The sequence below is a fragment of the Anolis sagrei genome, chromosome 6 (genome assembly GCF_037176765.1).
Source record: "Anolis sagrei isolate rAnoSag1 chromosome 6, rAnoSag1.mat, whole genome shotgun sequence".
Taxonomy (NCBI): domain Eukaryota; kingdom Metazoa; phylum Chordata; class Lepidosauria; order Squamata; family Dactyloidae; genus Anolis; species Anolis sagrei.
This window is the reverse complement of record NC_090026.1, coordinates 12910684-12925844: the sequence shown is the minus strand read 5'-3', so window position 1 is coordinate 12925844 and position 15161 is coordinate 12910684. Positions and strand designations below refer to the sequence as shown.

The window sequence follows — 15161 nt, the reverse complement described above, 5'->3', positions numbered from 1 at the left end:
TGTTTCTCTTCAATCCTGCTGTCACCTGGGATTGTGACATCGACGATCCATACTTTATTTTTTAACACGATTGTGTGGTCAGGAGTATTATGCTCCAAAACTCTGTCTGTCTGAATCCAGAAGTCCCAGAGGAGTTTGGCATGTTCATTCTCTGTAACTTTTTCCGGCTGTTGATCCCACCAGTTCTTTGTCGCAGGCAGATGGTATTTGTGGCACAAGTTCCAATGAACCATCTGTGCAATGGTGTTATGCCTCTGCTTGTAGTCTGTCTGTGTGATCTTCTTGCAGCTGCTGAGGATGTGATCTATTGTTTCATTTGCTTCCTTGCAGAGTCTACACTTGGGTTCTGTTGTCAACTTTTCAATTCTGGCTTTGATGGCATTGCTTCGAATGGCTTGTTCTTGGGCTGCCAGAATCAAGTCCTCCGTCTCCTTTTTCAGAGTTCCTTTTGTGAGCCTCAGCCATGTTTTTTCTTTGTGAATTTGGCTCTCAATTTTTTGCGAAAACTATGCATGGAGAGCCTTCTTTTGCCAGTTTTCTCTTCTGCTCTGGATTGTGTTTTTACAATACAACAACAACAACAACAACAACAACAACAATAAGAAACATAACAAGATGAGTCCACAGCAGGCATTCCTCCTCCTCCTCCTCCTCCTCCTCCTCCTCTTCGTAGTAGTAGTAGTAGTAGTAGTAGTAGTATTTTCATATTGATCTGTATCTCAAATTCAGGAAAGAAATCTCTCCGTAATTCTACTATGGAAGTTCTAGATTTAATATGTTATCATCGCCACATCTCCTGAAACACCTCTATTTTTGTAAATTTGGTGGAGTTTTGGGTGGATTTTGGAATAGTATTTTCATATAATGCATAATATAATGCATAATGAACTATCTTGGAGGTGGATTCAAAACTAAACACAACATCGATTTATCTTATACATATAGACTGAAGGTAGATGCATACACAATGTTTTTTAATAACGTTCTGTATGAAAAAAAGCCCATGTACATGGAATCATCAAAAAGCCAAAGTGTGACCCTCTCAGCCAGCCATGCAGACCATTTTGGAGAATGTTGGAAGGATGCTCAACCTTGTGGCATAATGTAAAATAAACCACATGTAGTTCACATTTGATCAGCCCACACTCTGCCTTGCCAGAGAAAGAAAACATGCCACACAGATGAATAATAAAGAACAAGTAGTGGGTTGTTGTAGGTTTTTTCGAGCTATATGGCCATGGTCTAGAGGCATTCTCTCCTGACGTTTCGCCTGCATTTATGGCAAGCATCCTCAGAGGTAGTGAGGTCTGTTGGAAGTAGGAAAAAGGGTTTATATATCTGTGGAATGATCAGGGTGAGACAAAGGACTTTTGTTTGCTGGGGCTAGATGTGAATGTTTCAGCTGATCACCTTGATTAGCATTCAATGGCTTGGAAGTGCCCGGGGGGAATCCCTTGTTGAGAGTGATTTTATGTGCCTGTTTGTTTCCCCTCTGTTGTTTTGCTGTTGTGATTTTTGAGTCCTTTAATACTGGTAGCCAGATTTTGTTCATTTTCATGGTTTCTTCCTTTCTGTTGAAATTGTTCAGCTGCTTGTGTATTTCAGTGGTTCTCTGTGTAATCTGACATGGTGGTTGTGAGAGTGGTTCAGCATTTCTGTGTTCTCAAATAAAATGCTGTGTCCAGGTTGGTTCATCAGGTGCTCTGCTATGGCTGATGGACACAGCATTTTATAAACCCTTTTTCCTAGTTCCAATCAACAATACAAAGAACAAGTAGTTTACGGTTTGTAGTTCAGAACGACATATATACAATGTGATCAGTTGCAACAGCTCACATAATGTCCTTTTATGAGAGATTTTAAATGGTTTTTTTGTCCATGTTGGACAAACTTCACCAGGTCATGAAGTGTGAGCACACACCACACCGTCTCTCTCTCTCTCTCTCTCTCTCTCTTCTTCTATTTTTCTCTCTCAATCCGCATAGCTCAAGCCTGAACAAAAATGCAGCAGTAACCAAAATTCCCAGGCTCAGCCTGTTCCGCAGTCATAACCTGACCAATCAGCTTCATGCATCTTATTTTACAATTGACACACACACATTAGCTGATTTCTCTACATGCGCCAACAAACCTGTACTGTGAAAGTACTTTTGGTTTAAATGCTTTGTAAAACTCCATCCTAAGGAACTTGGCAAACCCAATCTGGCTTCAGCCATAAATAGTCCCCATGTAGCTGAAGCACTTATTTCTGGATAGTTTACCATTCCAGGACATAAATATTTTTTGATCAAAGGCCCCAGGTCGACAGTGAGAGATCCCTGGGGTCCCACAGTTTGCATTTGTGACATTCTTCCATCCGGGCTCTTATTTGTAGAGGCCAAGTGAAGGGCTGTGGTAGAAGCACATGTAGGCATCACAGAGCAGCCGTCGGGCACAAGCGGGCAAGGATTTGGGGTCCAGGCTCCGAAGCTCCTCTGGGGACATTTCTAAGTATTCTGCCACCTCTGAGCAGGGCGTGACGCGTGGGATGTTAAAGCCATTCAGGCCACCTGGAAAAGAGAGTGAGGATGGGATAAACACCAGATCATAGAATCATAATGTTGGATGAGACCTCGTGGGTCATCCAGTCCTACTCCTTTCTGCCAAGAAGCAGGAAAATCGCATTCAAAGCACCCCCGACAGATGGCCATCCAGCCTCTGTTTGAAAGCCTCCAAAGAAGGAGCCTCTACCACACTCCAGTGCAGAGAGTTCCACTGCTGAACAGCTCTCACAGTCAGGAAGTTCTTAATGTTCAGGTGGAATCTCCTTTCTTGTAGTTTGAAGCTATTGTTTTGCGTCCTAGTCTCCAGGACAGCAGAAAACAAGCTTGCTCCCTCCTCCCTGTGATTTCCTCTCACATATTTATACATGGCTGTCAAGTCTCCTCTCAACCTTCTCTTCTTCAGGCTAAACATGCCCAGCTCTCTAAGTCGCTCTTCATAGGGCTTGTTCTCCAGACCCTTGATCATTTTAGTCACCCTCTTCTGGACACATTCCAGCTTGTCAACATCTCCCTTTAATTGTGGTGCCCAGAATTGGACACAAGATGAGAAAAGAATAAACACAGTTATACACTGGATATCTTCCTATTCTGTTTATTTATTTATATTTATTTATTTATTTGTCATGTCAGGAGCGACTTGAGAAACTGCAAGTCACTTCTGGTGTGAGAGAATTGGCCGTCTGCAAAGACATTGCCCAGGGGATGCCCGGATGATTTGATGTTTTTATCATCCTTGTGGGAGGCTTCTCTCATGTCCCCACATGAGGAGCTGGAGCTGATAGAGGGAGCTCATCCGCCTCTCCCCGGATTCAAACCTGTGATTTGTTGGTTTTCAGTCCTGCCGGCACAGGGGTTTAACCCACTGCACCACTGGGGGCTCCTGTTTATTTATACCTCACTTTCTCACTGCACAAAGGAGACTCAAAGCAGCTCAAATGAACTGCTTTAACAGAAGAGACTATACCGCCTTGTAAATTTGGATTTAGTAGGGCAGGGTTGTCAAACTCATTTTCATCAAGGGCCACGTCTGCCTTATGGTGACCTTCAAAGCGCCGTTAAAACCATGGATGGAGAATCCGTGGATACAGAGAGCCAACTTCATTTTTTTTAACATAGTGGTCAGTGCTCTTTAGTTTTTACCCAGTTTGGGTCCCCAAATGGTATTCAATGACAATTCCCATCACTTTTGATTATTTGCCATGTGGACTGGGATTAATGGGAATGGCAACCCAACAGCACTTGTGGCTTTGAGGTTGAGGAAAGGTGAAAGGACATTTTAAAGTCAGGCATCATTGTCAGAAATATTTTAAGTTAATTAGGTATTTTTAATTACAAAGATGTGAGTCAAGCACTGAAAGGGTTACATGGATGCAATGACTCAGCAAAAGCAGGTGTGCCTGTAGCTTAGTAGGCCTTTGTGTTAGTTTGCCACAGTGAGAGAAAGCTCTTAGTCTATGAGAAGGCTTCACAGTTTGAAGTAGGCCTGTTAGAGAAGGTCTCACAGTGTGAGGTAGGCTTTAGTCTGTGAGAAGTTTCTATGAGAGAAGCCTCTGTGTGAGGTAAGCCTAGATATGAGAAGGTCCCACGTGTGAAGCTCCAGTGTGAAGGTTGTTATGGAAACCTTGCCCTTGTAAATAGTACAACCACATTATTTTGCTATAAGGTAGCTGTGCCTGTAGCTTAGTATGTCTCAGTGTTAGTTATCCTCATTACAAAGAGGCTTCAGTCTGAGAGAGGCCTCAGTGTGAGGTAAACCTCGGTGTTAGTAGGCCTCAGAGTTAGTAGACCTCAGTGTGTGTGACGCCTTGTGTGAGAAGGCTCTGGTGAGAGAAGCCCCAGGTTGAAGACCTCGTGTGTAAAGCTCTGAAGGCTGCTGTGTGTAAAAGGTACTGTGTGAAGCTCCTGTGTAAGTTTAGTGTGAGAGGAATCCCTGTGAGAGTGAAGCTTTTTATCTACATGAGAAAGAAGCCCAGCATGGAAGCATAAATATCTTTATCGGTGTTATGGAAACCTTGTTCTTGTAAATAGTGCAACCATATTATTTTGCTATAAAGAAAACCCTCCTATGGAAGTGATAACATTGGTCCGTGTGTTTTTGTTCTTTTTGTCACTTTGGGCTACTGGTGCTGGGTCACACTGTTGTTAATAAGTTACTCTGCTGTTAGGTAAGGTAAAAGTTGTCCCCTGACATTAAGTCCAGTCATGTCTGACTCTGGGGAGTGGTGCTCACTCCATTTCTAAGCCGAAGAGTCAGCGTTGTCCGTAGACACCTCCAAGGTCATGTGGCCAGCATGACTGCATGGGCCACCGTTACTCTGTACTCTGCTATACATTTATGTTAATAAGCCCACTCGCCCAACAATCATATCCATGAGCCTTGTATCTAAACCCAAACCCTGACTAAACAGAACAAACTACAGCCTTCCAGATATTACTGTATCACAACTCCCATCAGCTTTAGTCATGATGTCTGACGATGAGGAGTACAGGGGTTGTAGTCCACCATATGGAGAGCCACATAAAATGACATGGCAGGCCAATTCAGGCCTTGAGTTTGACATGTGTACTAAGAGAATGGCCTCAGTACTGGAGAACTGAGTCAACCAAGGAAATGATAGCCCTGACTTTGTAAGACTTGAGCAATACAGTTGATGACTGTGAAGTCCTTAGAGGGCTCATAGTCATAGGGATGCCATAAGAAAGTCAACTTGACAGCAACAAAAACAAAGGAGCGGACAACCCCCCATGTTGTTGACAACTTGCCACACTCCACACCTTTAGTTTGGGGCCAGGTTTGGCAGGCTCTTCAATGGTCCTCCTTACCACACCACAAGTGTTGTGTCTTCACTCCCTACAGAGTTCTCTCCATTAAGTAGAGAATGTGTGGTACCTTACCTTCACGGTCAGCCATGCTGTCGAAGAAGAGCCACTGGTGGACATCTGGGCCTTGGCGGGTGAAAGCTACGTAGTGGCTGGTCTCAATGCAGAGGACCCCAAAGAGCTGCATGGTCTGCCGGGGGATTATTTCTGGCAGGGACGCAGAATGGGAGAATTCCTTGGGCAGATGCAGAGGACGCAGATGGTGGCCACGGCGGGCTCGGTGCTTGTGGACCTGCAGAGCCAACCAAATGTCAGAACAAAGAGATTTTTCCTGGATAGAAAGCTTCTCAAAAGGCCACCACAGACACCACTCTCCCACACCCCCAAATCTATATAAATAAAAATGTAATGTTAGTTTGTGGAATTAACATAACTCAAAAACCACTGGGCAAATTGACACCAAATTTGGACACAAGACACCTATCAGGCCAATGAGTGACCATCACTCATCAAAACACTGAAACTCAGAAGGGACTTAAAAAGTCAAAAAAGCAAAAGATGCTACTGCTCATGTGCAAAAATGACTCCCCCAGCAAACAAAACTCACAATAGCATATCCACACTCTCTTCTGGGCTACAGCTCCCAGCATCCCCTAGACCAGTCTCTTTAGGAGAGGAAGATGAGCCAAATGCACTGCTTCCAAGATGCAAGCTTTCTTCTCCTTGGATTTCTTTGAGAGCATCCCAATCCCTGCATATTTCCAATTTCCTATTCCTGGACTGCAACTCCCAGCAACCCTCCAGATAGATAGATTAGATAGAGATAAAGAGACCAATCAGGAGGACTGCTGGGAAACCTCACAACCTCTGAGGATGCTTGCCACAGATATGGGCGAAACGCCAGGAGAGAATAATTCTGGAACATGGCCACACAGCCCGAAAAACCTATAACAACCCAGGACCGCTGAGATTTGCAGTCCAAGAAAAGGTAGAGTAGGAAGAATGGGGAGAAAGAGGAAGGGAAAGAAAGGGGGGAAGGAAGGGAAGAGGAAGAGAAGGAAGGAGAGAAGGAAAGAAAAAAAGGAAGGAAGGAAGGAAGGAAGGAAGGAAGGAAGGAAGGAAGGAGAGGGAGAGAGAGAGAGAGAGAGAGAAAGAAAAAGAGAGGGAGGGATGGAGGGAAGGTTGGCCACAGCAACGCGTGGCGGGTGCAGCTATATTTAAATAAAGTATCTCTCTCACTTTCCTGATTAGTAAGCCTATATTCACTGGTTTTGGAGGTAGTTGTGGAAACACAAAAGCACTGATTAGCAAGGATGTTACACTGCCAACAGCTAAATTGATTATTCTGGAGTCAATGCTGGACAGAATCAAAATGGGTTAAGAAACTGGAGTCAAAATGGGTTAAGAAACATCAAAATACAGTTGGCTTTTGCAACCCCTTCCAACCTTAAGCGTTTGGGGTTCTATCAATGCTGGACAGAATCAAGCAGGGTGTTGTTAGACTAATGTCTTACAGCAATCCATCCAATTCTATGTTTCCATGTTCAGTGAGGATTCTCCCTTGCACTAAGAAGCAGAGCCAAACATACCTGCTGACTGCAAACCCTGCAGAACTGTTTGATGCGTCGAATGCCAAAGCTAGGGTCTCCATAGCAATCCAGACACTCATTCACAGCCAATTCTTGGCAGATCGAACACTCCCGAGGGGCTGCAATGGATTAGTGAGACATACTTTGGTTCAGTCAAAGAAATGGACAAAAAAAGAAGAGTTTGGGAACAAATCAAGCTCAAAACCTCATGAAAAGCCAAAATAAATAAGCTAAGGCTGTTGTACTTTGGACAGCTCATGAAAAGAGATGACTCATTGGCTAATGCTCTGTAAATCTCAAGACAATAGGTAATGGAGAAGACCGTATTGCATGTGGACTAAAATGTTCAAGGGTCTGGAGAACAAGCTCTATGAGGAGCGGCTTAAAGAGCTGGGCATATTTAGCCTGAAGAAGGGAAGGCTAAGAGGAGACATGATAGCTGTAGTGTTGAGTTTGCAAGATTTGAGCAGAACTGTGGATGACGGCAGCTATTTGAGGTCTCACATCCATTTGGGCAAGCCTTCAAGTCATCCAAATGCTTCTGGAACATTGTCATACAGCCCAGAAAACTCACAGCAACCCATCTTATGGTGACTTTATTAATTTCATAATTCTTAGACAAGAAATACTGGTTTTCCCAGTTATCTCTTCTGAAACACAGCCTCCAGCATTTGGTATTTGTTGGCTGTTTCTCCTCCTGCTTAGCTTCCAAGACCTGATCTGGTGCCTTTAGGGCAGTGTGTCTCAATCTTCCTAATGCCGTGACCCCTTAATACAGTTCCTCATGTGGTGGTGACCTCGACCATAGCATTATTTTCATTTAAACTTCATGACTATAATTTTGCTACAGTTATGAATCGTAATGTAAACATCTGAGATGAAGGATGTATTTTCATTCACTGGACCAAATTTGGCACAAATACCCGCTACACATAAATTTGAATACTGGTGGGGTTGGAGGGGATTGATTTTCTCATTTGGGAGTTGTAGTTGCTGGGATTTATTGTATAGAGCATTCTGAACTCCACCAATGATGGAATTGAACCAAACTTGGTACACAGAACACCCATGATAAGCAGAAAATACTGGAGGGGTTTGGTGGGCATTGACCTTGAGTTTGGGAGTTTTAGTTCACCTACATCCAGAGAGCACTGTGGACTTAAACGATGATGGATCTGGACCAAGCTTGGCATGAATACTCAATATACCCAAATATATGCCACTGGTGGAGTTTGGGGGGGGGGGGTAGACCTTGACATTTGGGAGTTGTAGTTGCTGTGATTTATAGTTCAATCAAAGAGCATTCTGAACCCCACCAACGATAAAATTGGGCCAAATTTCCCACACAGAACCCCCATGACCAAAAGAAAATACTGTGTTTACTGATAGTCTTTGGTGACCCTTCTAACACCCCGTCACAACCCCCCCAGGGGTCCCAACCCTCAGGTTGAGAAATGCTGCTTTAGGGTATGCAGAAGCTGTCAGTCAAGACTAAATTGATGGCAATGAACAATAACAAAGAAACAGAGGTCTGGTGCAAGGAGAAGAATGACCATGGACAATCTGAAAGCACTTGCTTTCCTTCCAGGAGAGGTGGAGATAGAAGATTTTTCAAATTAAGTCTAATTCCTCATTTCTTTCTCAATATCCTTCTAGTCCACTCCCTCTGTGCTACCCCAAATGAAACATCAATGGCTTTCCCCTCTTTCACTTTCATCCCTTACTTTCTTCTAGGAGGTCAGTGAGGTCTAGTTCCAGGCTGGGCTGAATGGTGCGGAAGGCCTTGAAGTTCTTTCCATTCCGTGGCATCTGGAGGATGAGGCAGGAAGGGGCCTACCAAAGACGTAAGCAAGAAGTGAGGTAGGAGAATGGATAAGGTTATGATGTAGAGGGCCTCCTCCATAGTGCATCCCTTTCAGATTATTTTCAGATTTTCTATGTTCCCCAGAGCTCTTCATAAAATGGCATTCAAAGGTAACACAATATCACTCCAGGTTGAGAATTCAGATGAAGATAGAAATGCTTTAGAAAATGAAGGAAGGGGAATTGGAGGGTGGAAAAGAAATGTTGCACCCATGTCCTCATCAATGACACCAACTAATGTGACCACAGTTCCAGGTTTAGGGTTGCCCTTGCAGTATGTCATGTTGGCTTAGTTCACTTTCATTGAGAAGGAAATGGGTCAACAAAGTCTTCTACAAGGGAGTAACAAGATTGGGATCCCCAATGTCATCATGACTTCAGAAAACTAAGGTTATTGTACCTCCTCACTGCAAACTCATATGTAAGAGCATGAGGGGCAATGGGCATAGAGGCAAGTTATTATTTAATATCTTTATTAAACAGCCTACCTGTCCAAACATATCTCCCTTTATGAACCATCTCGGAGGTTAAGATTGTCCGAGGAGGCCCTGCTCTCGATCCCACCCCCCTCACAAGCGAGACTGGTGAGAACGAGAGACACGGCCTTCTCAGTGGTGGCCCCTCGGCTGTGGAACTCCTTTCTAGGGAAATTAGATCAGCCCCCTCCCTCCTGACCTTCAGGAAGGAAGTTAAGTCCTGGTTGTGGGACCAAGTGTTTGCACAGTGATTCCTAGCACAACAACCAATGTTTCAGTGAAATAATGAACAATACAATGACAATTAGAATGGCTCCCTAATTTTTATATGTATCCAAGGCATCAAATTGTGTCTTTGTTGTAAGCCACTCCGAGTTCCCTTTGGGGTGAGAAGGGCGTGATATAAATGAGGTAAATAAATAAATGAACAGAAAAATACTTTTAATATAAAATTACACATAAGGACAAATATGATTAGGAACATGGGCTTCAACCCTGTTATCCTCCAGTGCCAAGCAGACAATTTTGTCTGGTTCAGCAGCTATCCCGTAACACACTTTTTCTCAAACTGTGGGTCCCAGCCCCAAATAGGGTTGTAGTAACTGAAAATGAGAGCAGTGAAAAATTGTCAGCAATGTATTGTCGTGACCAGAATCACTGGGTTGTTGTAGGTTTTTCAGGTTGTATGGCCATGTTCTAGAAGCATTCTCTCCTGACGTTTCGCCTGCATCTATGGCAGGCATCTTCAGAGGTTATGAGGGCTGTTGAAAAGTCCACTTTGGACTTTCCACAGTTATATAAACCCAATTTTTCTAGTTTCCAACAGACCTCACAACCTCTGTGGATGCCTGCCATAGATGCAGGCGAAATGTCAGGAGAGAATGCTTCTAGAACATGGCCATACAGCCTGAAAAACCTACAAAACCCCATTGTCAACAATTTAAAAACATTCTGAATGCCACCTAGTGGCTGTTTTAGTCATTTACACTAATCTGTTAGCAACAAAGTGCAGTGTCTGCAGAAAATGCTTCCGCTGTACTTCATAAAAATGTAAACGAGCTTGTTTAGTCAGCTTTTCATCCACTGATTAATTATCAGTAAAGGATTGCTTTTTGTATCTATTTTATATACTTATATAACCGAGATTGCAGGCAAAATGTCAGGAGAGAATGCTTCTAGAACATGGCCATACAGCCTGAAAAACCTACAAAACCCCATTGTCAACAATTTAAAAACATTCTGAATGCCACCTAGTGGCCGTTTTAGTCATTTACACTAATCTGTTAGCAAGAAAGTGCAGTGTTTACAGACTCTGTGGACTCTGTAGAAAATGCTTCCGCTGTACTTCATAAAAATGTAAACCAGCTTGTTTAGCCTGCTTTACCTACACTGATTTATTATCAGTAAAGGATTGCTTTTTGTATCTATTTTATATACTTATATAAGCGAGATTGCACAGCAGAAAGAGGTCAAAAGGGGTGGAAAAGGTTTGAGAAGTCCTGCCTTTTGCAGGGCAGCTAAGGAACATGGCCGCATGCCACCACTGCTACCAACTTGTCATTTCTGACTCTCACCTCTGTGAACTTGAGGTCTCCAGTGACCAAAGACCCCTCCAGAAGCTCTTGCACTGTGGGCACCACTTGAGGTGGGTGGTCCTCAACAAATATTTGGTAAAAGATGCAGCCGTGGGGATCTTTACCCACTGAGCTGGGAGGGAAGGGGAAAGTAAATAAAGTCAGAAGGGACAACATCACAGAAACTAGGTAAGTGGCAAAGGGAGAGTGAAGGACGTCTGTGGGCACATGTAACTAAGTTATAATCCACTCAGTTTCAAATTCATTTTTAGTTCTACACTCTCCTGAACATATACATTCATTAATTTATTAAAACAATGCTAAACTTTGATTCACTTTTTCATGCCTTGTCAATATGGCTAACTTTGCAAAACTGCGATGAAAACAATGCAAACTCCTCTGAAAGTTGCCAAAAGGAAGAAAACAACAGAGGACTGCTCATTAAAATTAATCATCCAATTAAAATGTCTTAAAACACTAGAGGGTTTGGAGGTGGCAGCAAAACATTTGCAGTGTTGATACCGGTCTCCTCTCCACGGGGATTCCCGTAATTGCGTCTTTCCCATGTGGACACAGAGCACACCTGTGGTGATCTTTAATTATTTCTGTTTTGTGCATCTCCCCCAACACCACAACTTTAGCATCAAACTGCACATTACTCTTTGTGAAAGTTTCTAGTTCTTATGGTCACAAAGAAAAGCCTGAAACTGTGCTGACAAAATAGATAGGTAGATATCACACTGATTCCACCTCTTACGTACACATTGAAAAATTTATTCCATAATTAACATGGTCTTGAATTGTGAAATGATCTGTTTTGTTTTTGCATGGACTGAACACAAAATCCTATACAGCATGACTCTTATACCCACAGTTTATATTCTCTTTAGGAATTTTCTAAGTCCTTCAGGTGATTCTGTCAGATATCACCCTAGACCAGTGGTTCCCAACCTGTGGTCCATTGACCACCAATGGTCAGTGGCCTCACTGTTACTACACCATTACAACAAGAGTGACTGGTCTTGCAAATCCCTCTTATACTGCTGAGGCTTATTAAATATAGTTTTCTGTGGGTGAGCAGATGGTGACTACTAGATTGCATATGTTCTGTATCAGAAACTAGAGCTGATGTGGTCTATCCAATGCAATTTTCTGATTCGGCACCCGAAATAACCAAACCAAATCTAAAGTTGATCAAAAATCTATTCGTAACCCTTTTGGTACTATTGTTGGAAAGTGGTCCCTGGTCAATAAAAGGTTGGGAACCACTGCCCTAGAGTTACCTGGGGGGACCTAAAATTCCTAATATAGCATTACACAAGTTGGTCTCAAAGGTGCTCCAGAATGTCTTTAGGCTAAAACAGCCTCTCTCTCTGAATACAATCCTTTATAAACATCAAGGAGCAAAGGAACTCTAAGCTCACCGGATCTGAAAGAGAGGCTCCATTTTCAGTACCCGGAATAAAAGGGTAAGAAATTCCTCTGGGTCTACAAAGGAAAAGGGGAGACAAAATGCTGTACTTAATACTGTAACATGAATAATGATGATGATGATGATGATGATGATGATGATGATGATGATAATATCCTGCCACCATCTCCCCAAAGGGACTCGGGGCGGCTTACAAAGAACTCCAGGGTGCACATATAACATACAATTGGTAAAAAAACAGTATACATATTTTCTCTACAGCTGTGGATTAGGTAAAGGTAAAGGTTTTCACCTGACATTAAGTCCAGTCGTATCCGACTCTGGGGGGTTGATGCTCATTTCCATTTCTAAACCAAAGAGCCGGCATTGTCCATAGACACCTCCAAGATCATGTGGCCGGCATGACTGCATGAAGTGCCGTTACCTTCCTGCCGGAGCGGTACCTATTGATCTACTCACATTTGCATGTTTTTGAACTGCTAGGTTGGCAGAAGCAGGGGCTAACAGCAGGAGCTCACCCCCGCTCCCTAGATTTGAACCTACAACCTTTCGATCAGTAAGTTCAGCAGCTCAGCGTTTTAACCCACTGTGCCACCAGGGGCTCTGTAAATCCCAGGATGCATTAGGATGCGTTCATGATAATTAAAATTGTATGAAACTGGTAGAACGGTGTGGTGCATCTTTAGTCAAACCTGGGGCAGCCCCAAGATTACAAGTAAATGTCTGCTAAGTCATGTGGGTGATACCATGGTTTCACCACATCTCATTTTCCTCCCTTATAGTAGTCAAAACTGCTCGCATACCTCATGCTTGAACATAAACAGAATTCACAAACCTTTTTCCTCGCTGGTGAAGCCTGAGGAATGCCCAGCTTTTTCCAAAGCCTTCCGTAGAGCCATGATTTTCGTAGCACAGACATACCCGTTCCTATCCCCACCACAAACACAAAAAAACAATGAATATGTGGTCACTAAGTTTACATTTTCAAAGGTAACCTACTCCCCCACAAGTATCATCATATTCTTTATTTATATCCCACCTTTCTCCCCATAGGGACTCAAGGTGCCTAACAACAATTTAAAATAAATACAAAAATAAATAAATAAATATTTGTGCATAGTTAAAGAGGTAAAATACAATCAATACAATTCAAATTACCTTTAAAACTCAAACTACCCCCCCCCCCAAATCCCCTACACAATTTCATGTGTTCTAAAGTTGCATGTACAGTATTTTAAAATATGGCATAGAGATGCCCATTTAGTCTGGTTATTTGTGATGACATCAAGAGACAAATGGGATGATCAACAGTGTAAATGAGAGCTTCCCAAACTGTGTGTCGTGATACATTAGTGTTTGTTTACTTTTTTGTCGTGTCAGGAGCAAGTCGCTTCTGGTGTGAGAGAATTGGCCGTCTGCAAGGACGTTGCCTAGGGGACGCCAGGATGATTTGATATTTTTATCATCCTTGTGAGAGGCTTCTCTCATGTCCCCGCATGAGGAGCTGAAGCTGGTAGAGGGAGCTCATCCGCCTCTCCCCAGATTCGAACCTGCGACCTGTCGGTCTTCAGTCCTGCTGGCACAGGGGTTTAACCCACTGTGCCACCGGGCGCTCCATACATTAGTGTTTCAGTTGTATTGTGCCACCAAACATAATGAGAAACAGCAAACATATTGGAAATCACCCAAAATCCTAGTCCAGATGCTAAAATGTGTTGGATGGTCTTGGGCATGTCACGCACTCTCAGCATCCATGGAAGGTCAAAACAAATGGCCTCTGAACAAATCTTGCCATTAGAACCTTGTGACAGGCATGCTTTAGAGTCAAGATAAGTCAGAAATGAAGAATGGACAATGTGCTCCATGCAGTGCGCAAAGATGAGAACGGATATGACCAGAAAATGTACTGTATATATTTTTGTAAATAAAGCAAGAGTGCCACTTTCGTTGAAAACTTGAGTTAATGAGTTTGGGGTTTATTTGACTTCGTGCCTTCAAGAAGTTCCTTGCAAGGTCAAAGCAGCTGAGATAAGAATGGGAGATTTATCTCAACTTTTCTAACAAAGTAGCCAGGTGTTTTAGCACAGAGAAGAGAAGGCACCAACTCACTTGCGCAAAGGGTTGACTATCTCTGTTCGGAGCAGATCTCGCGTCTCAGTGTAAGATTCCCCATCGTTCTTGTCTGCTGGGCGTAGGAGCATTGAATCCAGCACAGAGGTAAAAGTGAACATACTATAAACAGAAAAAGGAACGCTGATGTTAGGATGTCTATGTTCATTCAGTTCCGAGGTTTAGCTTTTCAATAACATGTCTCCCAAAACATCAGACTTTTACAGTAAGTTGTAACAGGATCAAGTATGTGTGTGTTTTAAAGAAAACCTTATACTGTTGATTATTATGTGCAGCTGCTAATGTAGGTCAACTAGTAAGTTTGGTCTACACCCAGTGGAGTATAACTGTATGGGTTTTAGAATACAGTTCAGCTTTGCTCTGAAGAGCCTTTGCTCAGGCATTTTGCTCAACCATTTCTACTGCTCTCTCATTTGGATGATGATGAAGAAGCCTTATTCTGTATTGCTCACAAGGACTATGTAAGTTTGTTGCACTGTTTGTTTTGTTTGCAACATTGCAAGTTTATGTTTTAACTCTGCTGATAAGAGTAAAGTTTTTATGCTCTTTTTCCTCTTGCCTGGGTGCAATGTTATTGTGTCTTCGGCACTGGACCTGACTGAAACACGATATACGCAACACAGACTACTTGCCATCAGCCACAGAAACCCTTTCCAACAATTAGGATTTTCATGATATCTGGGCACCAAAAATGGGGATCACAAGGTCATATTGCTGCTTTCTGAAGACTGAAA

The 15161-nt window shown here is 42.9% G+C and overlaps 1 protein-coding gene across 1 annotated transcript in view; it reads right to left on the bottom strand.

Moving 5' to 3' along the window:
• Window positions 1–953: 953 nt before the first annotated feature.
• LOC132777700 (ubiquitin carboxyl-terminal hydrolase CYLD-like) overlaps window positions 954–15161 on the bottom strand; it is a 29399-nt gene continuing 15191 nt past the window's right edge. Inside the window, exons 8-15 of the mRNA XM_060780117.2 lie at window positions 14407–14529; window positions 13133–13224; window positions 12290–12353; window positions 10866–10998; window positions 8677–8785; window positions 6953–7071; window positions 5439–5655; window positions 954–2549 (exon numbers count right to left, since the gene is read on the bottom strand). Coding sequence (XP_060636100.2) covers window positions 2365–2549; window positions 5439–5655; window positions 6953–7071; window positions 8677–8785; window positions 10866–10998; window positions 12290–12353; window positions 13133–13224; window positions 14407–14529 — 1042 coding nt within the window. The 3' untranslated portion in view covers window positions 954–2364. The remainder of the gene's footprint in view (window positions 2550–5438; window positions 5656–6952; window positions 7072–8676; window positions 8786–10865; window positions 10999–12289; window positions 12354–13132; window positions 13225–14406; window positions 14530–15161) is intronic.